Here is a 25,854-nt window from a genome sequence, read left to right as displayed (position 1 = left end):
AAAACACAGTTATCTCCTTATCCCTAAATAAAGGAAATACGAGGCAAGCATTTCCTCTTTGATAAAGAAGCTGGAGAGGGAATTCCCTGGCGGTCCAGGGGTTAGGACTCGGCGCTTCCACTGCTGGGGACCTGGGTTCAATCCCTGGTCAGGGAACTAAGATCCCGCAAGTCGTGTGGCGTGGCCCAAAAAACAAAACAAACAAACAAACAAAAAACAGAAAAAAAAAGGCTGGAGAGATTTTTGTTAGGGGCATTTCTGATATGCTTATTTAGTGTAAACATTTCTAAATATACCACTTAACCATCATCTTAAACATTCTTAATATTGGTACCACAATTCCTGCATCGAAATCCTTAACAACAGTTTGTTCTTTTGGTAACTTAATGTGTTCTTGACAATACTGATTTTTTTTTTCAGATTATTTTTTTTGTGATGTGGACCATTTTTAAAGTCTTTATTGAATTTGTTACAATATTGCTTCTTTTTTTTTTATGTTTTGGTTTTTTGGCCATGAGGCATGTGGGATCTTAGCTCCCTGACCAGGGATCGAACCCGCACCCCCTGCACTGGAAGGCAAAGTCTTAACCACTAGACCACCAGGGAAGTCCCTTGACAATACTGTTTACATACTTCATCTACTTAAATATTTAATATTTAAATGTTAATTTAATTTAGATTAAATTATCAAAGTTATGAGTTAATGGCATTCATATTAATGTAAGCGTTCTATATTTTCTTGTCCTGTAGGGGACAATTTGAGGTTAACTTTAATTCCTCTCATTTCACTAAACCAACTTTTTCAAACCTTTTCTGTAAAGACCAGATAAGTAAATATTTTAGGCTTTGCAGGCCACATACAGTCTCTGTCACATATTTTTCTTCGTGTCTTTTTTTTCTCGTTTACAGCCCTTTAGAAAATCACTTTTAACTTATGGACTGTATAAAAACGGACTGTGGGCCAGATTTGATCCATAGGTCATAAACAAAATATAAATACAGATGGAGAGTATATGAACACTTATATAACAAGGTTCATATGGGAGTCTATAATTGCTCAGACCTCATTACCACTTTTCCTCTACAACTAAAGTGTATTTTTCTATCTATACCTTGTCTATATAATGAAAAAATTAAAAATGAATAGGAGATATATAGTGCTAGTGATGGGCTGGGACCCTACACAGACTTAAAGAATTGTAGAATTTTATTGCTAGGAGAAACTGAAGAGATTATCTAACTTGAACCCCTTAATTATTTTATAGATAATCTACTTTATAGATAAGAACTCATAAATAAATATGATTCACTTACAAATATCGGAGGGATAGCAAGCCTTCAAAGGAGTCCTTATGTAATTCAGTCAAATAATTTTCACTGAGAATTCTGAAAAATGAAAAGGTTATTTCTGGATCAAACTGCAAAATAACTACAACTATGTACTACATAGGACTAACTCCTATATGTGGAGGAAAGCTGGGTAATGGTGCCACCGAAACAACCTAATTCTTATCTAATTTAGGGATGGTGATTTCTGCTCTGTTTTCATTTAAACCTTCTTTTCACGTCCTCCTTTCTGTCCATCTCTCTCCATCACGCATGTGCACGCGTGCGCGCACACACACACACACACACACCCACACACACCCACGCCCCACCCACTCTTCCCACCAAATCATATAGTTAATGCCTACTCTCTAGATCACGAAGTCTCTGTTAGAACCCAGCTCTGGGTGGCACCAACGTTGCAGAGCTGCCCTTCCCTCCTCTCTTTCCCCAAACCTTATTGGGAAGTCCCACACACAGCTGTATCAGGGCAAATGAAGCCATCTGATTTTTTCCCGCATTAAAAATTTTTTGAAAACTAAAATGTGCATAAAATATACATAACTGTTCAATAATTCAATTGAACAACTGTTCAACTGTTTAATAATTACAAAACAGACCCCCACGTAATACCATTCATGTCAGGAAAGAATCCTGCCAGCATCCCAGAAGACCCCGTGTGCCCTTTTCCAATCACAACCCTCTCTCTGACTTCCTAGAGGGAACCACTATCCTGACTTTAATAATAATTTCCTTGCTTTTTAAATGTAGTTTTGCCTTTTCTCTATCAGCCATAAACAACACAGTTTAGTCTTGCTTCTTCTTGAACTTTATATAAGTGGAATCATATTATATGTATTATTTTCCACACTGCTTCTTTCATTCAACATTATTTTGTAAAATTATTTTATTTTTGCCTGTAGTATGTAGTGTTGCATGTCCAACTACATGAGGCTTCTGAGTATTTGAAAGTGGCTAATGTGACTGAGTTGAATTTTTAATTTAATTAATTTCAATTATTTTAAAATTAAAATTTTAAAAACTGATACTCAATGTAATTATTGGAAAATGTTTATGTTAGCAACAATTTGCATATGTGATACTACATTTTTGACTGTAAATTTTATGAAATCTCAATACCGATCAAGTATTTGTAATAAAATTTAGCAACCAAATTGTGATTTCAAAGAGTTAGTATGGGAAAAAAATATAGATTCTCTCATTAATTTTTAGATTGATTACATGTAGATATGATAACACTTTGGATAGTTTTAAATACTTAGTATGAAAAAAACATAGAATATCTTATTAATAATGTATATAATGATTACATGTTAAAATGAAAATATTTTGTAAATAAGGGTTAAGTAAAAGATATTAACATTTATTTCATCCGTTTCATTTTACTTGTGTTTTTAAGTGGCTACCAGAAAATTTAAGATTACTTACGTGGCTTGCGTTATGTTTCTGATGAAGTGTATGACTTCTAAGTATGATTATACCACACTTTATTCATTCAACTGTTGGTGTATACTGAGATGTTTCTAGTTTTGATTTATTAAAAACAATACTGCTGGGCTTCCCTGGTGGCGCAGTGGCTGGGAGTCTGCCTGCCAATGCAGGGGACGCGGGTTCGAGCCCTGGTCTGGGAGGATCCCACATGCCACGGAGCGACTGGGCCCGTGAGCCACAATTGCTGAGCCTGCGCGTCTGGAGCCTGTGCTCCGCAACAAGAGAGGCCGCGATAGTGAGAGGCCCGCGCACCGCGATGAAGAGTGGCCCCCGCTTGCCGCAACTGGAGAAAGCCCTCGCACAGAAACGAAGACCCAACTCAGCCATAAATAAATAAATAAATAAATAAATAAATAAATAAATAAATAAATAAATAAATAAATAAATAAATAAATAAATAAATAAATAAATAAATAAATAAATAAAATTTAAACAAAAACAATACTACTTTGAACATTCTTGTATTTGTATCCTGATACATATTTGCCCGAGTTTGTCTAGGATGTAATAGGGATACAAAATTGTTTCCTAAGAAGTTGTGCTATTTCAAGTTGGCAGATTGAAACATGTCAAGTCTCCACCCCTTCAACTTCCACCAAAGTCCCTAAGAATGACATAACTAGAATCCCTAGAAAAGATATAACTTAAGAATCACAACCTTAGCTCAATGTGTGGGAGCAGCTCCACAAATGCTCCCCTACCAGAAACGTCCTGGAGCTACTACAGGGTGATCAGTTGGAATAGTGCGGTAGGAGCAGCCTACAGCACACATCAACCCCACATCTTTCCCCCTTGATCCAGGCAGCAAAAGGTGTCTTCCTCTAGGCAGGAGCAATTGGTGTTAGAAAGGGGGCAAGGTCTCAGAACCCTGGAAGAAGGGTATGCACTCCCTGACTAGCCACCAGAAGGCACCTTCCACCTCTGCCTTATTCTCAGGGGAACCCATTGGGAGTAATAAGCCCCAACAACTCATTTCACTTCTCCCCTAAAGCTGGGAAACAAACGCAGTAGAATCTCAACTACAAAGATGAATTACACTCAGGAAGGACCAAACAATGTGAGAAAGCCAACTCCATTAAGGACAGAAAACAAAAACAAACATAAGAGCTTATAGCCAATGAATCAGAGTTAACAAAGCACAAGAGGACCTTAGGATAGCACAATTATTACCCTCAGACAGATGTAAGCAGATAGCGCATCCATTAATCAACTCAAGAATATACAAATGAAAAGTGTTGGCAATAATAAAAAATCTCAGTATATGAGAAGCAGAAATGACAGTTAAAAAATAAATTAGGAAACTGAGAGATCCAGCCCATGACTTCTCCAGAATGCAGAATGAAGGGAGCAGGAACGATTCACAGTCAAGCCTGACGCCTGGGTCTGCCAGAGGAATGTTAAGCCCTTTGCTTCCGCTGGTCTCACGATAAAGACTAGGAACATGCTGTGGGGAGGAGGGGGTGGTGTTTTGCACCTGTTTCTTATAGCTGATAAGCAGGAAGGCACATAGCCAGTATCCCAAGAGTGGAGTGAGGGAGTAGTAGAGAGAGCCAGTACAGAAGAAACTCTATAAGACGTCAGAGGTAGGTTTCTCGTGCCTGGAAGAATCCCCTTCCTTGCAGGTGATATTAACAGTGGTACATCCTTCAGGAGCCTTGGGGATCTGAGCACAGGCTATGTTGCCTTGTGAAACTATTTCCACTGAGTTCTGCATTTAAAACCTTCTGCTTTTCACTCACAGTGTCTCTTGGTCACATATTTATATTAATTCCATCTCATAGCTTAATTCCAGCTCATAAATTAATTCTTTACTCATAGCTTATGAGAATTAAAATATTACTACCTGGAAACTCTGCAACTCAGTTATTAAGGTGGTTCATATTATACAGGATATAGTCACACACATTTTTAAAAGATCACTAAAACAAAAACACAAGAGACTTCAATTCCCACAAAGAACTCTTGGAGCCCTGAGCATGCTTCAAAGACCCTGACCTCAATTTGAAATTCACCATGTTAGAAGGAATCGCAGTGATTGTCAGAATACATGTTAGGGGGAATGGTCAACAGATGGTGCTAAGACTGATTGTTTTCTCACCTCTAAGTAGTGGTTTCACATTTCCATGGAAATGATCCAAAAAGAAAAAAACCAAATCAATATGTCCAACGACATTTATGGTAACCCTTTTCATACCTGCAAAGGTAGGAAAAAGCTCTACCTCCCCATATCGCATAACCAAACTGTATGTATATACCATAAATGACATACAAACGTCACAGGAAATGATGGTATATGAAAAAAAGCTACACAAAAGTGGAACTCACATATACTGATTATAACTTTGAACGCTGACAAGGATTCAGGAAGTACAGCAAAGAGATGGGGCTGATCCTCCACTCTTTATGGCACTGTCTTCTCTGATTGGCTGATGCCCATACCAGACTGGTTAGAGTTTGAATATCATGGTAGGACAGGGGGTAACCAAACAGTATGTATTTCAAATTAATGGGGTTTCTTTCTGTGAAGTTGTTTGGATGACAGGATAGTAGAAATTTTAAAAATAACAACGGTAAATTCAGCCTAGAAGTAAAGTTTAGACTGAGAATGAGTCAGTCACCAAAAAATTACCCAAAAAGGAGCTTCAAATAAGCAATAACTCAATAACTGAAATAAAATACATTAATCTGTAGAACTCCAAATATTCATTTTGACGGAGGAAAAAAATTTTAAACTATGGGGAATCAAGAGTTAAAGCCAGATCTAAAACTTTCTCACACCATGAAAATATCAAAACCAGGCATGAAGTAACATTTAAGAAAGATCCATGTCTAACTTCTGACCAGGGTTCTGGTCTACGGCAATCTTCTGAATTTCACATTCATTCTTGATTCTGTATTATTGACAATTATCCTTCTCTCCACCTCTGTAACTTCTAGGAAATTGAGAGGGCTCAGGGTTTGTTTGTTTGATTGATTTAACTATATATGTAATGCAAACAATAGGCCTTTCTGGAACTGATTTACTCTGCTTCCCCTGCTTTCTTTCTCTCCAAAGTACTTAGCAATGCTTGAAATTATACCTATCTATTTATTATACTTATATACTTATTTTTATATACTTGTAAACCCCCTGAGAACTGGAATACTGGGGCTGTTTCATTCTTGGGCCTGTAACCCTAGCATGTAAAACAGTTCCTGGCATATAGTAGATACTCAAAAAATATTTATTGAATGAATTCAGAAAGTGACAAGTTATCAACTATCAGATACTTTTACTTAAAACAAATTATCCATTTATCGTCACTCATGAGGATAAGTACAGGAAAAGAAATGTCTTTCTTCTCCCCTACATTTGTGACTCAATCTTTTGAGACAAGAATCCTTTGAGAATTTCAGAAAAGCAATGGTTCTTTTCCCTAAAAAACTGCACTTTCTTGAACACACGCAAAAGTGTGCATGCAATTTCGACTTGTGGATCATCCTTTTAGGGCAGAGGTCTGTGAATAGAGAGGACTGAATCCAGAGTGCCAAACTTGGATGGGAAATAAAATTACATCTCAGTTTTCACAAATCTCTAACTAAAATCAGCACTTCCTTCCATTATGAATGTAGGCAACAAACCACAGTAGATCAGCAGTATAGTTAATTTGGTCCCCAATAGAAATCACAGGTCATTTCATATCACGTATATGCTGCAGATACCTCGAAATATCATTTATTCTCATCACTACCCTGGAGTTATAATATTTATTAGACCTACCACTATATCTTGTTATTTAATGTGTTAAGAGAAGCATATTTATTACTGTCTCACTAATTTTAAAAATATTCTGAAAACTATTTCAATATAGTTGGTTTCCTTTGTTTTTCTATATAGTTTGACTTATTATACATTATAAAACATTATCCCAAGAACATAAGCTTCTGTAGCTTGCCAAAGAGGTATACACGGGGGAGCAGGAGGTATAAAGAAATTCTGCTTTGGGGAAACACTGACCTCAAGTTAGGAACCTCTGCTTATAAGGTAGAAACCTCAAGCTGACTTAGAAATCTTCAAACCTTACCAGACTCATGTTATAGTGTATCGCCTCCCAAACACATGCTTTTTAAAAATTAATTTTTTAATTTCAATTTATTTTTTAAAAATATGTCATATATACTCACATCTCAAAATTCCAAAAATATGTAGCACACAATTCAAACTTTTTCTCTTACCTCTGTCCCTCAGTCTACCACCCCCCTCCACTCCCAGAGGAAATTAAGTTATCTATTTCTTGTGCCAAATGACTTTCATTTTTCTTACAAGTTTGGGAAATAAAATCTCCAAGTTAGATACTATCACGGGAAATATAAACTACATATACTATTTACGAAATCTGTAAATTAAAACAAATTGCCTGGTTCTAGCATTTTTTTCCTTACCAATAAGATATCCGACTAAGGGGGCATCTCTTTAAGGGTGGTCATAATACCTGTTTTTAGATTGAATGTTATGTCTTTTATTATTAATTCAGAAGTCATTTATGACTTGTCTATTCAAATTGAACTAAGGATATGACCACAGACTGTCATGAAAAATTACTTTGAATGTTTTTTTCCAAAATCACTTATGGATCTAAACTGACTTTTTCTACAAATCAATAAAAAAAAATAGTAACAGAAAAATGGGCAAAGGACAGACAATTCAGAGATGAAATACAAATGTTCAGTAAACATATAAAGATATTTAAGTTCACAAGTAATACGAAAAATTCAAATTCAGATGGGACCCCTTTTATTCACCCGTCAGATTAGCAAAAAAAAAAAAAAAAAAAAAAAAGGAGAATATCCAGTGTTGGTAGGGTGTGGGGAAATGAATGTCATCACAGCAGGATGACTGGAGTATATAAGCTGGCACAACTTTTTCGAAGGCAATTAAAATTTTATATCTAAATAGCCTTCACCCCAACAATCCCATTTCTAGATAACTATTCTATAGAAATAAATGACCAGGCTCACAAAAATGCATGTACAAGGATATTCATTGCAGCAATGCAAGTAACAAGACAACTGGACATAATCTAAACATCCTTCAATAGGGGCATTATTAAACTGTGATACATTCATACTATGGAATACTATGCAGGAGTTTAAATGAATGGGGTAACCCTCTATGTACTGGGAAGGAAAGAAATCTAAGACATATCATGAAATGAAGGAATCCAGTTGCAGGATGTTACTTACGTAAAAAAAGGTAAGAAAAACACACAAACCTATTTTGCTATCTGTAAGTATGTATGTACTCAAACGTATGGAAAAGAGTCTGCAAGGATTAATACTAAACTCAAAGTAGTGGGTGGGGGATTAGGGCACAAGGAGGGTTTTCACTATACCTGTTATTTCATTGTTATCTATTGAGAATATAATCATGTATTACTTGTATAATGGAAAGTAAGTTTAAATTGTCTCTTACTGATTTTAAAGAGGTCCTGCCAAATTTAATTTTTAAAATAAACACAGAATTTCAATCATCAGGTTGCTTTGGGATATGGAAGGGGAAATACCTTTTCTCACAGGTATTGACCTCAAAATTCTGGACCAAGAAGGATCTTACAATGCAGTTAACTTTTTGTATTCATATTTGGGGAGAGTATACTCACAGCTTCTCAGTCCAGCGGTATGCCTTCCATATACTTTCATCAATGTAAGAAATAGAGTTTCCTTGGAAATTTCTGTGAAGAAACACAGTTCATATCCTTGAATAGGTAGGAAAAGAATGTAGAGAATAAGGAAAAGAATCATGGCCACCGTGTGGGGAATATTCAAATGCAGAAAAGACCAGCTTTCTAATTCCCACAGCTTATCAGCTTCCCGGTGTGCACAATTAATAAAAACATACTGTGAGGCCACTGGCACAAACAATGAGGCATCTCCTCAGAACCTGAACTTCCTATCTGTCCAATTTCTTGGATACATAATGCCAATTACTTTTTTTCCAAAATCACTTATGTGTCTAAAATGACTCCTACAAATCAATGAGAAAAATGGCAAACATTTATCAATATCAGCAAATGAATATAAAGAAATCCTATGCTAGGCAACACCAAAGCTTTGGCTCAGTGCCCTCAGAATCTGTCCAGGTGTTAGAAGGATACGGGCAATTAGAAATTAGAGGGACTAATACGAAAATCTCTCTTAAGCATATTGCATAGGGAAAAGCACGAGTTACTGAGCAAGGAGTAAAGTTATTACCTCATTAGGGGAACAAAATGCAAAGGAAAGAGCTCGGAAGGAAGGACACACATCAAAACAGTAACAGGAGTTACCTTATTGGTGGTAGGGAAGGTGGGGTGGAATTTTCACATTTTATCCTATATACTTCTGTGACATTTCTTTTTTTAAACAGTGAGAATGTATCCATGAATTAGACATGTTTAAGAGAAGCTGTTAAACGCCTGAGGTTCAGTTTGAACCACTCACTCAGTGGATGACTTTGAATCTTCAGCTTTAGCTTTGTCCTCTTCCCTCAGCAACAATGTAACTGTTCAGTTTATATGCACATTTTTCACGCGAGTCAGAAATAAGTCAAAACGGATACCTGTCTGCCCATCTGCCTGAGGGACATTTCCACTCAAACAGAGCCTTCTGGTTGCTTTATGCTCACCAATAAAAGATGCCTAAGACTGAACTCATCTCCCTCAAACCGACTCTGCTTGCCAACTGCTGGATTTCCACCTGTTATACCACCATCATTCTGCCCATCAACACATGTGATTTGTCTCTTTCCTGTACTACAATCCCCCAACTCTAGTCAATTACTACATCTTGTCCGTTTTTCCTCTGTAGTACTCCCAGGATTTTCTTTCTACTTCCATCACAACCACTCTAATTTGGCCCCTTCTCACTTTACTCCTAGATTTTGCTAAAGCATTCTATTTGGACTCCCTGAATCAAGCGTTCCTCTCTAGATCGCTCTACATATGAAATCTAAAATCAGCCTCTTGTTTTAATCATTTGTCTCTCTTGCTTGAAAACTTGCATGGCTCCCCATATCTCAGAGCGTAACTTCCAAACCCCCATTGCCGATAGCCAAGGTTTTTCATAATCCTATCTTTCATTGTTGCCTAACCCAATTCTTTACAGCCAGACTAATCTATTAAATTCTGATCATCCCTGCAGTCACACCTTTGCCTAGACTGTACTGTCTATTATTTTTCTGACAAATCACAGCCAATCTTTAAGTCCCAGCTAAAGATTTAGCTTATCCATGCTGCATTCCGTGACCTCCACACCCCTGTGATTACAGGTTCTGGTGAATTACAGCACCTATCTGTATTTCTCTGAATACTTAATTATATATTACCTCCCTTTTAAGGCATATCCCCTTTCTCCCCACTTGTCATTGTCATGTTCTGGAGACAATGCCATAGACTTCTGTGGCTCCCACAGTACTTAGCCCTGGGTTGGGCACAAAATGGGTGCTACATATAGAAAGCCAGGGGACAAAGATGAGTTCTAGATATAACTGAGGGATTGAATAATAATAATAGCTAACACTAAAATATATGCTAGGCACTGATAGAAGACCTTTACCTATATTAACTCATCTAAATCTCCCAATGAGATTGGAGTCATTGGGAGATTTAGGAGTCATAGGAGTCACCCTATGAGAGGACGACTACCATAATCCCCATTTTACAGATGAGGAAATTGAGTCATACAGCTAATAAATGACAGACCTGGGTTCAAACCCAGGTAGTCTGGCTCCGGAATCTCTACTCTTAACCACTTTGTTGTATTACCACCAATGAGATGGGGAGAGGGACATGTCGCTGTAAAGAGGATGGAGTAAAGAGGGGAGAAGAGTAGATGTTAAGGAATTAAAGAATGGGGTAAAAAAATGGAGAAGGAAAAAAATAAGGGCAATTAAAAGTAAAAGACTGGAGGAGAGGGAAAAATAGTAAGAAGGAGAATGAAGACAAGGAATCATTGACAAACAAAAGGTGGAAACAGAAAGTCAGTCAATGTGGGCTGGGGAGATAAGGAGGACCCAGGAAGACCTGAAGAAAGGCTGCCATGTCAGGCAGGATGCAGAGAACAAATGAGGCAAGGCGATTCTTACATGATGGTGAAGGTGCCGTTGTAGGCGTTAGGCTCTGGCTCAGGCACTCTGTGGAGCTTCTGCTTTGGGCTGAGACCAACACACGACAGTGTCTCATTTTTGCAGGTACAGAGCTCACATATGCTGATGTTTGTGGTGGCATTCTGTTCTGGCTGCTTCTTTTCTGGGGTATATTTTACACCAGGAAGACCAGTGGGTACCGAATACTGAGTCGAAGGAACTGTCTCAGATGGCCTTGGTTGCTGAGATATGTTAACTCCCAGGTCCCCAGGTGGAACTGTGACTTGAGTCAGGTTTGGCTGTGCAAGTGTCACCTCAGGGTGTTTTGGAGGGGGAGCTGTAGTCTGCTGCAGGGCTGTAGAATGTTCAGACTCTGTAGTAGGTTCTGGAGTTGTGGTAAGCCCCTGGTCTAAAGGTTGAACTCTGACACTGGGTGATGTTGGAGGCTCAGTGTGATCCTGATCTGGTGCTGGAACTATTGGGTTCTGATATACTGGAGGCTGAGCTACAAAAACCTCCTTAGGTGGTTCTGGAGGCTGGGTTAAGGTCTCCTGCATGGTTGGAGAAGGTTCATCCTCCTTAGTGGGTTCGGGCCTTATGGTCAGTTCAAGGTCCAAAGGTTGAATTGTGACCTCAGTCAAGGTTGGATGCTGAGCCTGAACATGCTCTGGATTTGGAAATGTCACCTCGGGGTATGTTGGTTGAGTTGGGGCTCCCTGCTGAACTGGAAAAGGTTCAACATTTTCAGTGGGGGTTGGATGCTGATCTGAAACCTCTTGCTGGACTGACAAAGGTTCCAACTGCTCAGGGGACACTGTAGACTGAGCCGAGGTTTCTTGTTGGGGTGGAGAAGTTTCAACCTCATTAGTGAACGCTGGAGTTACGATAAGTGCAAGACCCACAGGTTTAACAGTGACATCGGGCCGCTGCAGAAGCTGAGCTTGATCCTGACCTAGAGGAGAAACTGTTGTCACATGATGCTCCGGAGAGAAAACTACAGTCACATTAGAGAGCTCTGGAGACTGAGTTGGAGAGGATTCAACCTCACCAGGAGACTGTGGATGCTGAGCTCTGGCTTCCTGCTGAGGTGGAGAAGGTACAACCTCAGGAGCCTGTGGATGCTGATCTGGAGTCTCCTGCTGGGTTGTGGCAGGTGTAACTTCTTCTCCAGGATGCTCTGGATACTGAGCTGGGGTCTCCTCTTGTACTGAAGGTTTGTTATGTGGACCGGCTTCTGGAGATTGGGCTGAAGCCTCCTGTTGAACTGGCAAAGGTTCAACCTCCTCAGGTGGCTGTGAAGGCAGCGTGGGGGCCTCATGCTGGGTTGTAGAAAATTCTGCATTAGTAAGGGGCACTGAGGCCTGAGCTGAAGGCTTCTGCTGATTTGGAGAAGGTCCCACCTCTGGCGTGGGTTCTTTTGTTATGGTAAGCTCCACATCTGCAGGTTTGACAGCGACACTGGATAAGTTTGAATGCTCAGCATGATGGTGACTTGGAGGTGAAACTGTCATTTCGAGATGCTCTGGAGGTTGAGCTGGCTGTTCCTGTTGAGTTGGAGAAGGTTCCACCTCCCCTGAAGAAGGCTCTGGAGGCGGAGCTGGTTGCTCCCGCTCACGTGAAGGCTCAACCTCTCCAGGAGGCTCTGGAGGCTTAGCTAAGGTCTCTTGTTGGGTTGGAGAAGATTCTCTCTCCTCAGGATGCTCAAGAGGTGGAGCCAGGGCCTCCTGCTGAGCTGTAGGAAGTTCAGCTTCCGTAGTGGGCTCTGGAGTGATGGTAAGTTCCAAATCCAGAGGTTGAAGTGTAACACTGGGCAAGTTTGAATGAGCGTGACGCTGAACGCCAGGTAGAGATGCTACCTCATCACTCACTGGAATTTGAAGTACATACTCAGTAGGGAACCCTGGAGTCTCAGTTGGGGCCTCTTGATGGAGTAGAGAAGGTTCAACCTCCTCAGGGAGCTCTGGAGGCTGAGATGGGGCCCGCTGCTGGACTGGCGGAGGTTCAACCTCCTCAGGGCTCTCTGGAGGCTGAGATGGCGTCTCCTGCTGGACTGGAGAAGGTTCAACCTCTTTAGTGACCTGTGGAGTTATGGTAAGTGCCAGATCCAGAGGTTTAACAGTGACATGGTACAAATTTGACTGCTGAGCTTCATTTACCCCATGATGTGCTACTGGTTGAACTACAACCTCCTTAAGTGTCTCCAAAGCCTGGGCTAGGGCCTCCTGAGGACTTGAAGTTTCTAGTTCCTCAGGGGCCTCTGAAGGCTGAGATGGAGCCTCCTGCTGAAGTGGAGGTGGCTCTACCTCTTCAGCGGGCTCTGGAGGCTGAGCCCGGGCCTCTGCCTGGGGTGAAAAAGATTCAACCTCCTCAGGGGTCTGTGGATGCTGAGCAGGGGCCTCGTGCTGGGGTAAAGATTCAGCCTCCTCAGTGCGCTCTGGATGACGAGTGTGGGCCTCCTGCTGGGATGGAGAAATTTCAGCTTCCTCAGGGGGCTCTGGAGGTTCATCTGGGCTCCCCAGAAAATCTGTAGGTAGCCTCTCCTCAGGATAAAAGGCATCCATACTGGGATCTAAATAATCACCCTGCAACTGTTGTTCTAGACCCTGAATTTTTCCTTCAAATTGGCCTGTAGTTCCAACAAATTTGGCAAGCCGTTGATGCTGAACTAGATCTTTCTTCAGGTTTGGGGGTGAAACAATAAACTTCACTGGTTTTGAGCTCTTACTACCTACAGGTGGAACAAGAATTTTAAATGACTGGTGACCTTCAGCCTGATCTGGATGTACATTTTTACTCTTATTTTTGTGTCGAGAAGGCAGAACCAAGGCCTGATTCTGATTCCAATCCAGCACTGGAACTTCCTCTGGGAGCTTTTGATGTTGGGTTTGCTTGTTATTCCGATCCTGATGTGGAACAGCAAACTGATCTGGCCCTGTAGGCAGCTCTCCAACCGAATCCGTGTCCGCGTATGGAACCTCAGTCTCAGTCAACTCCTGATGAGGCGGGGCCAACATCTGGACTGGAGACGAGGCCGTCAAATAATTAAAGCCCCCGGCTTCTGCCAGGGGTGTAAGGGCATGGGGCAATTTGGGAGGGGGGTCTGAGGCGTATGAAGACCAAGCCTCGGTCAGCCGCGCGGGGTTGGGTGTCACCTGGACGGGGTCCAGGGCCCACTCCGGAGGCTGAACTGCCAGGACTACTAGCCACAGTTGTTGCCACATGACGAAGAGCCGTGGCAACCAAAGGCGCAGCCGGGACATAACACGCGGCGGCTCCCAGGCGCAGTGACCCAGGCCACTGAGGAGCCGGAGCCACATCCTGCGTCCGAGCTGAACTGCTATGCCAGCGCCGACGCGAGGGCTCACGTCAGCAACCGCGCGCCCCTCCCCCGCCTAACGCCCCACCCGTTATTTATGACGTGTTTAGTTCCGCCACCACCATTATTAGGTTCGTGCGGAGATCCAATGCGCGCCACCAGAGTGGGCCTTTTTCCCAGAGTCCCCAGGGCGCAAGCCATTCTTCCCCTTGCAAAAGCGACAATTACCTCCTGCCGGGCCCTCTTCCCAAGCCCTCCCTGCCCTCCCTGGCCCCAAACAAGGAGGCGGGATTTGGGCTGCAGACCCGAGTGGCCCCAAACTCCAGCGGCCCAGGGGTGGCGGGGGGTTGGGAAGGATGCAGAGCTTCCCAAGGAAACCACAGGACCTGGCATTCTGGGAAATTCAAAAGTGCTAGTCCAGTTCTGGCAATGTGAACCCTTCCTCCTCAAAGCTCAAGTCTGAGAGGCATTCTTCCCCCCTTTGGCCACACGGCTGACAAGAAAAGTAGCTGACCTGCAAAATGAGCACCAGTTAGGGTGGCGGGAGGGGAACACACCTTACAGTTATTCTAAAATGTTGCCATTTCCTCCAAACTCTCAGTATTCACGTCTCATTATTAATTCACCACTCTATTATTAGCCGTTACCACTGAATCAGTGATGACTCCAGAACTTCTGTAGGAGGGCTTTGGGGCAGGTGAGCAATTCATTCTGGGAAAGAGAGTCTAAAACCAAGTGAACGGCCCTTTACATTAGCATGGGAAAACTTCCCCCATCCCACCTTGTCTCAACAGAGCCATTAATCTAGAAAAAACTACAGTGTCACTTTTCAGAGGTCTACCCTGTGTGCACACGCGGAGAAGACACTTAGAATGTTAAAGTCAGCATGTTAAGTAATTTTCTTGAAATACTCTAACTAGCACCCAGTTTACTTTCTTCACAGTCCTTTTCATAATCTATTTAATTTTAGTCCTTTTTAATTGTCTGGTACACCTTTAACACCTAAACCCCAAGACAGAAGGAGCTTCATCTTATTTCCAGTGCCTAGCACATAATGGTTTCTAAATGGAACTGATTCCAAGATTGGCCTCATTTAGGAATGGATCTGTGGTTATAATCAGGTTTCCGAAATCTTTAGTATCAATACGGAATCCTTTCCTCTCACATTTCACAGGAAGTTAGACTTCTTAAAGCCCAAACATGGATATGTTTGAAGTTTCCTTGACTGATTTAAATTGAATTAAATTAATTATTTTGTACAGGAAAAACTTTCAAAATTTTTACATTTTTCAGAACATAACCACCTTTTCTTTCTCTACTTTCTTCCCTTCAAAACAAACTTTGCAACATTGGGGTGAGTTAAGTAATCAGAAATCTAGCCCCAAATTAAGCTCTCAATGACATGAAACACATTTTTTGCTCCTTTTTAATAAAAATCCTATATGCAGTACATTAATGTTTTCTTTTAGCAATTACATTGACAACTTAATCCCTAATTCGAGGCATCCATATAATTGATTTACAGAAAGGTTCTTCTGCAAAACATTTAACACAAGATATATATGAGATGCTGAGATCTGGGTAATATACCTTACTTGAAAGGCATGAATAGTTTTTAAACACTGTAGCATAATCACACTTAAGGCCATAGTTACTTTGTTCCCAAATCCCTGCAATTCTATTTGAGGGGAGTTCTAAAAGGCCTGTGTCTTCTCCTGTGTCCACAACTGTAGACGTACACTGATGGCCCTCAATCCTGCTCTCCAAACTTCAAATAAGGGGCCAGAGACAAGGCTCGGGACTTGGAGAAGTCCTAGAAATTCCCTGCCTCAAAAGCAGTTTCAGAGTTTCACATTTTCCGAAGGATGACAGAGCTGAGTAGACATGCCAAAGTCTTCCAAATCCTGCTGGTTGTTTTGAATTACGGCTACACTGGCTGTGTACCCCTTGAGTTTTTATCTCCACATACTTGAATTAAACCCTGTAGTTCCTCTTCGGTTCTAGCATCATCTGTGACCTCGTCACAGGGTCTATATGCCACAGCTATTTTACCACCTTCTGAAATAAAGTTAACAAGGATCAATTCAGAAGTTTTCTTGTTCTAAAACTTCCTGTATACAATGGTAGCACCCGATAATTAGACATTCTTTTGATTTCTAAAAGCAGAAAATAAGAGCATTTTCCTAGAAGTTCCCTCATCTGACACTTCAGTTTTTATCATAATTATTTGTGAAAAAATATATAAGAAGTGTCAACTTTGGTTCAAAAACCTTTCTGATCTTAGAAATAAGAACTAAGGAATAATGACAAAGGAATGAAAAGCTGTGGAAACAAAAATGTTCAATCACAATACAAGTAAATAGGAAGGCATTAGGTGGGGGTCAAAGTGAGTTCAAACCTGGGATAGATACCACTGGACTATAATAGATACTTCATATTAGAAGCAAGGCAAGTGCCTACTCCTTGGGACCAAAATTCTACCAGATACAATGAACAAAGCTTTGGAGACACAGACAGACAGAGAGAGCATTTGAACACTCTACTGGCAGAAACTGGCCCATGTGCCTTTTGGACAATACAGCTTTCCTCAAGGCAAGCTAGAGCCACCAGGCTTTTTGGTCCAAGGAGTTTTGAGTACATATAAGGAATACCTTTGCATATTAGGGACAAACAACCCAGACATTTAGTTTGGTTCTTAAAGGTTGTTACCCAGAGTTGACAGCTGATGGAGATTCTGCCTGATGACCAGGGAAGTCAAACTTCACTGGAAGGACTGCCCAGCCTGGAAGGCCAAGACCAATCCAGGGTCAACTCTTACAAGCAAATAAGGTCTCTGACAACTTAGCTAGGGTTTCTCAGTCTCTACGCCTGCAGGGCTGTGAAGCAGGGGAGCAATTCTGTTCCGGGAATCTACTAATCATAGAGTTTCCTTTGGGCACAGCCTGTCACATTCTTACCGCTGTATAACTCGATAGGGAACACAATCAACGCTATTCAGTAGCATGACCACTTTCAAGGCTCACAAAAACGTAGCCGATTATTATATAAGAATTTTTTACAGAACTAGAACAAAAAATCTTAAAATCTGCATGGAGACACAAAAGACCCCGAATAGCCAAAGCAGTCTTGAGGGAAAAAAATGGAGCTGGAGGAATCAGACTCCCTGACTTCAGACTATACTACAAAGCTACAGTAATCAAGACAATATGGTACTGGCACAAAAACAGAAACATAGATCAATGGAACAAGATAGAAAGCCCAGAGATTAATCCACGCACCTATGGTCAACTAATCTATGACAAAGGAGGCAAAGATATACAATGGAGAAAAGACAGTCTCTTCAATAAGTGGTGCTGGGAAAACTGGACAGCTACATGTAAAAGAATGAAATTAGAATACTCCCTAACACCAAACACAAAAATAAACTCAAAATGGATTAGAGACCTAAATATAAGACTGGACACTATAAAACTCTTAGAGGAAAACATAGGAAGAACACTCTTTGACATAAATCACAGCAAGATCTTTTTTGATCCGCCTCCTAGAGTAATGGAAATAAAAACAAAAATAAACAAGTGGGACCTAATGAAACTTCAAAGCTTTTGCACAGCAAAGGAAACCATAAACAAGACGAAAAGACAACCCTCAGAATGGGAGAAAATATTTGCAAATGAATCAACGGACAAAGGATTAATCTCCAAAATATATAAACAGCTCATTCAGCTCAATATTAAAGAAACAAACACCCCAATCCAAAACTGGGCAGAAGACCTAAACAGACATTTCTCCAAAGAAGACATACAGACGGCCACGAAGCACATGAAAAGATGCTCAACATCACTAATTATTAGAGAAATGCAAATCAAAACTACAATGAGGTATCACCTCACTCCTGTTAGAATGGGCATCATCAGAAAATCTACAAACAACAAATGCTGGAGAGGGTGTGGAGAAAAGGGAACCCTCTTGCACTGTTGGTGGGAATGTAAATTGATACAGCCACTATGGAGAACAATATGGAGGTTCCTTAAAAAACTAAAAATAGAATTACCATATGACCCAGCAATCCCACTACTGGGCATATACCCAGAGAAAACCGTAATTCAAAAAGACACATGCACCCGAATGTTCATTGCAGCACTATTTACAATAGCCAGGTCATGGAAGCAACCTAAATGCCCATCAACAGACGAACGGATAAAGAAGCTGTGGTACATATATACAATGGAATATTACTCAGCCATAAAAAGGAACGAAATTGAGTCATTTGTTGAGACGTGGATGGATCTAGAGACTGTCATACAGAGTGAAGTAAGTCAGAAGGAGAAAAACAAATATCGTATATTAATGCATGTATGTGGAACCTAGAAAAATGGTACAGATGAGCCAGTTTGCAGGGCAGAAGTTGAGACACAGATGTAGAGAATGGACATATGGACACCAAGGGGGGAAAACTGCGGTGGGGTGGGGATGGTGGTGTGCTGAATTGGGCGATTGGGATTGACATGTATACACTGATGTGTATAAAATTGATGCCTAAAAAAAAAAAAAAAAAAAAGAATCATATTCACCCAATATATCAGAAATGAAAACTGAAATTAAATTGATTCCAAAAACATAATCTAATAAACTCTTCAACAAGAAAACAACAACGATAATAATAATAGTCAATATATTTTGTCTGCTTACTATGTTTCAGGCATAGTTCTAAGCTTTTTACATTCATCATCTCATTTACTCTTACAATATCCCCCATTAGGTGATAAGCTGAATTACTAACCCTATTTGCAGATAAAGAAATTGCAGCTTAGAGATATTAAATACCTTCAAATGTCTCTGGCTAGAAAAACCTAAAATTGCAACAACAACAACAACAACAACAAAATCTAAGAGACAAAGTTAGGACTCAAACACAGGTGTCCAAGGCTTATAACTGCACTATTCTGTATGAAAAGCAAGCAATTGAGGAAGAACGGGACCAAACACTTTCTGTATGAACTGAGGCAAGTCATTCTACATCTCAACACTGGGGACAATAATAGTTGCTGTCGTTTTTCTCATAAATGCCACAAAGAACAAATTTAAGACTGCTGCTGTGAAAGCATCTGGTGAATGAAAGAATATGTAATGTTTTAGATAACCATTACTTTCATCCAATTAACTTTTCAGATAAGTTTCTTTGCTCACTGAAACTGAAGCACTTCAAGAACAGTCAAAAAGGTCTTACCTAAAACCACAATCAGCAGTTTCTGGAATGCATCTGTCATAGTCTTCTGAATAGCAAGCTTCTGGGTTACCTTCCTTTTCATAAGGAATGATAATGACCCTAAATCCAACCAAAACAGATGAATTTAAAATGCCTATCATCTGAATAACTGATTTCTAGGTTATATGTTTAAAACTAAAAAAGCATCTGTGATTCTTAGCTCACTACCTTAGTGATTAAGGGCAGGCACAACACTGGGGTACAGCTGAATGTCTCTGTTGTAGGTATACCCTGGCATGGCACAGTTTCACTGCTCAGATCTATTCTGGAAGTTCCTAAAATACTAACTAGACGGGAAATGCAAACCAAGGACGTGGCACAAATCTCATATGACTCACAGATTTCAAATGGACAAGCTGAGGCTACACTGCTACAGACCCTGCTCTCCTGTGCGTAAAGGGCTGGATTCATACAGGGAGATAGATTTGGTGGTAGTGCAGATGATCTGGCCTCTCCTCAACCATCACCCACTCAGGTGGATGGTGGAGCCTCCTCTACTCCATTCGCTAACAGCCCTGCCTCTGACTTAAAACCCTAAGCCCAAGTGCCATGGATTGTAGGAAAAAACTCAGTACCAATCGGAATCCCCTTTCTAGGGATCTACATTTACTTTTTCCGCTCAGGCCCTTCTATAGGAGGCAAAGGACTGAACATTTACACAAGAGTTTATTTCAATCTTTAGACAATGATTTTGTTGGGATAACTGAAGGCCAGAAGACATCTGTATTTGAAGGACTATTTTAGCACAAAACAAATTATTAACCAAAAACAAAAACTAACTAATTTTCCCTCCTCCTAAGCTTCTTGGCAGGCAGTCAGTTCTAAAATTCTAAAGTTTAAGGTGCTGTCAGGTATCGCCTAAGATAAAAACCTATATTGTCAGGCAGAAAAATTCTGCCCAGGGCTTTAGTTGCTTAGAAAAGGTGATGATGTATCTGAAAAGTTGAGTTTCAGAAAGAAAGGAAAAAAGAGCAATCCCACTCCCTCACCTCCCCACACACACACATACTGGAAAACAGACCTTCCTCCAACTTATCCAAAGGTTCCTTCCTCAGCCATGCCAACTCCAGGACTCCTGCACTCGTGGGAGGGCAACACCACCTCTGAAGCACAGAAGAACTTCAGGCTATTGCTTCTGAAGTGGTGTCACAATATCTTCATTTTCCCTTTCTTCAAGGTTAGAAAGATCCTGAAGCTGTTAGGATTTTGAATGAAAGGCTAGACTTCCAAATATTCTGTTGTTAGAAATTAAAACTAAACTCCAGCAATCCCAGGTAATAGTTGAGGTATGCTATAGCCTCAAAATCAAGTGAGACTTGCAAATGAATGACTAGATATGGACAACTCTTTTTTATTATATACCATACAAATACTGGAGAAAATTATGGACACCACCATCCAAGTCATTGAGATTATCACTAATTCTAGGTGGCAGGCCAATGCTCAGATACTTCCGTGTGGAAGCCTCCCACATCTCCTCCCCATAGCCCTGTTCCATTCTTCTCTCTAAAGTCTAGGAGTTCAATGTTGAAAGGAGTCTGGTTAGTCAAAGAAAATCTAGAGTTTACCTTGATGATGCTTTTTGACCACCCATTGAAACCAAAGTAGTAATTTGCCAATTCTTGGCATCTGGAGCTGTTTGGGGCAAGCGTAGTATCTTGAACCGCCTTATGTCTGCTGCCGAGACGAACCTGAAGACATAAAAGACCTAAAAATATCACAACCCTACATAGAGACTTATTTTGGATATACCTGAGATTTATCAATACCAATTTCATGGAGTGGTTGCGAAGATTAAGTAGGACATTTTAAGCAATGAACTCACAGTGAGCCCTAAATAAATGTTATTTATTATTTTTAAGTCAGTACTTTTCTGCATCATTTCCAGGGCCCCTGATTAACCGGAAGGTTCCCTGACCTCTGGTGGTGAAAGTGATGATGAAAGCAAGCAAGGAAGCCCAGCAGAAGCCTGTTATGGGGCTGGGGGTAAGCAAAGGAAGTGAACTGTTTTAGTCGTCTCATCCTGTAGCTCCTGCTTGAGAATATGACCTGAAGAGGAGATAAGATGGACCTGCCACTGAATTAGGACCTTAATCTGTAGCACCCCCTCCCCAAGTTACTAACCCCTGTTAGAAGAGGGAATACGTATACCTCGATGAATGTAAATAAAGCAACCAAAAGAATTAGAGGTTCATCTGCATTAACAAGCTTCTTTGAGAGTGCAAATATTTCCAGTCTTAACTCTCTAAATAACTTACATATTACTGTGGAGTTTTTACATCACTAGTTCTTTCTTAAATGTCTATTTGCATTTTGAACAGGGTGCAGTATGTAAATATAGTCATAAACATTCAAATAATACAAATAAAGTCAAAGCATTGTTAATTCTTTATTGATGTGTTTGTGCATCTTCCTCTGTCACTAGTTTATGAGCTCCTTAAGTGCTTGAAGGAACCATATATTATTCTTTCCTTGTTACCAGAAACAAGCATACATCTTGGCACATAATAGAGGAGGGATGGTCTGTTGACTGAGTGAATGAATGAGTACATAAGAAAATGAAATTACTTTCTCCAACTGAAGCTGCCTGCTGGGAAGGAGAAATGGAGACTAATTTTTAAATGCTGAGTGTCGCAACGTTTACAACAGGGAGGCTAGGCCCTGTATGGTGAGTCATAATGGAGCTGTCCTGGACAATTAGGAAGCTTCAGAAGGGCTCTGAGCCCCTGGGTAGTAGAGACAGTTGACATCTGGGATAAGCTTGCCACAGTTCTTGCTGGCAAACATTTCCCTTCGTGCTACTGAGAAAAACTCAGATACATTAGGCCTTTCCTTCATTTTATTTGAAGATGTTATTCTCTTGTCTGTATTTATAAAAAATACAGGGGAAAAAAGATAAGAAGTATATATACCTGCTAATGAATAAAAGAAGACATAATTGGAACTTCCCTGCTGGTGCAGTGGTTAAGACTCCGTGCTCCCAATGCAGGGGGCCCGGGTTCGATCCCTGGTCAGGGAACTAGGTCTCACGTGCATGCTGCAACTAAGAGTTTGCACGCCACAGTTAAGGAGCCTGCGAGTCACAACTAAAGGAGCCTGCCTGCTGCAACTGGGGAGCCCACGTGCCGCAACTGGGGAGCCCTTGAGCCGCAACTAAGGAGCCCGCCTGCTGCAACTAAGACCCGGTGCAACCAAATAAATAAAATTTAAAGAGAACGCATAATTAAAGTAGGTAACAATTTCGGGGGTGTGGGTAGTAAACTAAGGCTCTGCATTAAATAAAGAAATCGAATACGAATGCCCTTTCCTCTCAACTCTATAGTGACTTGTAGAACATTTTCCTCATTACTCTATCAGTGACGGGCTTTATGCTGTGACAATCTCAGAACCTAAGCTTATGGAATGGTCTTAATGTCCAATATAAGAAAAGAACTCATTACTCACAACTGATACCAAGTAACTGTTTCATAATCTTTCCAGGACCATCCGTAATATCTGAGGGGTTATGTGAAATGGTCGCAGGGTCCGCAAATTAAAGAATGTCTGACACGAAATCATTTCAATCCCAGGGAGTACAGCCGGGATTGAAGAGGGTGTTAAACAGGGTACAGAAGTGGGAGGTAGTGTACCTGGAGTCACATCTGAGGAGAGTTCTCAGATTCAATAAAGGTGAAATCAGTGAGTAAAGAAATAGGGGTGAGAATAGGCAGCAAGGTCAGTAGGAAGTAGCCAGAGCAAGAAGCCAATCAGAGAAGACACACAATTATAAAGTGAAAGGTCTGGGAAATCGAAGCCTCACTCACTTATTCAGAGGCATTGAAAAGGTCCTTGAAAAAGGAATGGTGGCTGAATGGAGGCACATAATGAAATGTTAATTCTGGGGAAGTAAAATTGGATGGCATCTTAATATGGAATAAGGTTTCTACAATGCATTAAAGAATATTTTAACCATCTTCTGGAAGCTGAAGGGAGTTCTGAATAGGCAATTTGAGAGTGATGATGATGATGAAGCCTCCTTTATGTTACATCTGACAAAAGTTTGTCAAGCTCGGGACTTCCCTGGTGGGACAGTGGTTAAGAGTCCGCCTGCCAATGCAGGGGACACGGGTTCGATCCCTGGTCCAGGAAGATCCCACATGCCGCAGAGCAACTAAGCCCGTGTGCCACAACTACTGAGCCTGTGCTCTAGAGCCCGTGAGCCACAACTACTGAAGCCCGCGTGCCTAGAACCCGTGCTCCGCAACAAGAGAAGCCATCGCGATGAGAAGCCCAGGCACCGCAACGAAGAGCAACCCCCGCTCGCCGCAACTAGACAAAGCCGGCGCGCAGCAACAAGACCCAACGCAGCCAAAAATTAATTAATTAATTAATTAATTAATTAACTTAAAAAACAATTTGTCAACCTCACACATCTAAAATCCACATAAAAGTAACTATAAGGAAGACTCTTGTGAAGATTTCTTAAATTAAGGGGCAGCATAAAATGACATGGGCTTTAACATCAGTTCAGTTTGGGTTTGGCCTCTAGTTTCCACATTTACTGTCATAAACCTTAAGTAAGTCACTTAACCATCCTGAGTTCGAGTTTCTTCATCTAAAAAAAAGAAAGAAAGAACTGGGGAACTGGGGGATCAGTGGAGCAGTGCATCTGAGAGCATTCTGTACACCACAGTGCTGTACAAACATTGGCCTTTTATTTTTTCTTCCCCCCCTTGGGATCTTAGTTCCCGGACCAGGGATTGAACCCGGGCCCTCAGCAGTGAAAGTCCTAACCACTGGACCGCCAGGGAATTCCCGATGGCCTATTAGTTTTAAATTCAGCACTTCATCCCAGTAGAGCGAGGAATTCCACATTTGGACCCACCTTCACTGGAGATGTCTGAAAAAGCTGCTTCTGGTCGCATGCCTTTTGGGCTCTGTGGGCATCCCTTGCTGAATAAACCTCGATGATGGCATAGAACACAGGACCGGCCACTGCTGCGTTTGGGAAGACTCGGACCGAATACAGAAGGCCAAACTGGGAGAAGACTGTGAACAGAGAATGCTGTAGGGTGGGCCCATGCTAAGTAAGTGCAGGAAATTTCACGCCCAGGAAGCCAAACCGCCCGTTCCTTTCTATTCCCCCAGCCCTTCGCCGCAGGCAACTGTGGTGATCCTGCAACTCCAAACACTTCTCATTTCAGCAACAGGTTCCCCTCTGAAATCCTAAGCTTCGAGAAGCATTAGGAGGCAATGCCGGCTGTTGGGAACTATCTCTCAAAAATCTGTGGGGGCGAGCTGACTACTCAGGTCGGCTCTAGAACTAAGATTCCTCTCAGCAGAGACCACAGGCAGATGAGGTGCTGAAGCAGTACCCCGGGGCGCCCAGTTACTGAGGCGCGAGGTGGCTTCCTCCACCCCTCCCTCTGCCCCGGCTCGGCTCACTTGCAAGGCCTCGGCCGTGGGTCCAGAGCTCAGCTCCCACACCAGCAAGGTTTTGTCACCCACGATGGGAACCACAAAAGGTACCAACGCCACCATCCTACCTTTACTGCGCGTGCGCGGCTCGGGGCGCCTGCGCACGCGCGCCTGCGCACGCCCTGTTTATAACGGAAACCTGAGGGGGGGGAGCCAGTTTGTTGGGAGTGGGACGAGGGCGGTGCTCGGACCTCTCCCTCACCCCTCCCACTCCGGGCTTGTCTCTGCCTCTAGGTCCCCTTCCACAGGTGGCACTGTCACTATATAATCACGTGGAATCATGCAGCCCTGGGCCTGTGCTGGGGGAGGCAGGAGGTGGGTAGGTTTGGTGCTGGGCTGAGCTGGAGGGAGGCGAGCAGCACACAGCTGACCCGCAGTGGGGGCAGGAGAGGCCAGGGCCTGAGGAGGGCCGTCTTGGGCAATGGCTGCTCTCACACATTCTTCTTTCCCCTGTCTTTCTGGCACCTCCCTGCTAGTTATCCAACGGTTGGGATTTTCTTTTAAAGAAAAAAAACAACCCAATGGGAATTTTCCACCAGCTTGAAATGGTGGAGAACCCCCTACCTTGGTACACAGGGTACACAGCTGTACATGAGTTTGAGAAGTTGGGAGAAAAGTCAGGCCTTGGCTCCACAGTGGAGGGAGGCCCAGTGATCCAAATATTCTGGCAACCCCAATGACCGTACGAGAGGGGCCAGAAGTAGATGGTCCTCTATGGGCAGGAGGTCGAGCATGTTGTAAATAACTGGTACTTGATGAACCAGGAGAGAGAGCACCAGAATAAATTGCTATTTGATTTACTCATCTATGCCCCTTGAGGATGGTATGTTTTCCAGTTCCCAGGGACTGATGATACTGGGGAAACAAGGGAGGGAA

General features: G+C 41.8%; 1 protein-coding gene and 1 pseudogene across 2 annotated transcripts; both read right to left on the bottom strand.

Annotated features, from left to right (window-relative positions):
- Positions 1-421: 421 nt before the first annotated feature.
- LOC309622044 (leucine-rich repeat-containing protein 37A3-like) lies at positions 422-14,642 on the bottom strand. Its single transcript, XM_082409245.1, has 3 exons — positions 10,940-14,642; positions 8,478-8,549; positions 422-1,386 (listed from the first exon to the last, which is right to left on the bottom strand). The coding sequence occupies exons 1-3, from the start codon at positions 14,254-14,256 to the stop codon at positions 1,311-1,313; spliced, it is 3,465 nt and encodes a 1,154-aa protein (XP_082265371.1). The 5' UTR covers positions 14,257-14,642; the 3' UTR covers positions 422-1,310.
- On the bottom strand, positions 14,642-25,266 carry LOC309622049 (RAD52 motif-containing protein 1-like; annotated as a pseudogene). Its single transcript has 7 exons — positions 24,946-25,266; positions 24,386-24,565; positions 21,090-21,212; positions 20,543-20,716; positions 19,483-19,581; positions 16,225-16,313; positions 14,642-14,769 (listed from the first exon to the last, which is right to left on the bottom strand). The product of its transcript is annotated as an RAD52 motif-containing protein 1-like (transcript).
- Positions 25,267-25,854: the final 588 nt, after the last annotated feature.

This window comes from Balaenoptera borealis, assembly GCF_965194805.1.
Source record: "Balaenoptera borealis genome assembly, contig: HAP1_SCAFFOLD_1434, whole genome shotgun sequence".
Classification (NCBI taxonomy): Eukaryota; Metazoa; Chordata; class Mammalia; order Artiodactyla; family Balaenopteridae; genus Balaenoptera; species Balaenoptera borealis.
This window is presented reverse-complemented; position numbering and strand designations above follow the sequence as displayed.

Coding starts and splice junctions, on each gene's coding strand:
- LOC309622044 (XM_082409245.1), bottom strand. CDS start 14,256: ATGTGGCTCCGGCTCCTCAGTGGCCTGGGTCACTGCGCCTGGGAGCCG. Junction 8,550..10,939: donor AACGGCACCTTCACCATCAT/GTAAGAATCGCC, acceptor GTTTCTTCACAG/AAATTTCCAAGGAAACTCTA. Junction 1,387..8,477: donor TACCGCTGGACTGAGAAGCT/GTGAGTATACTC, acceptor TTCATTTTTCAG/AATTCTCAGTGAAAATTATT.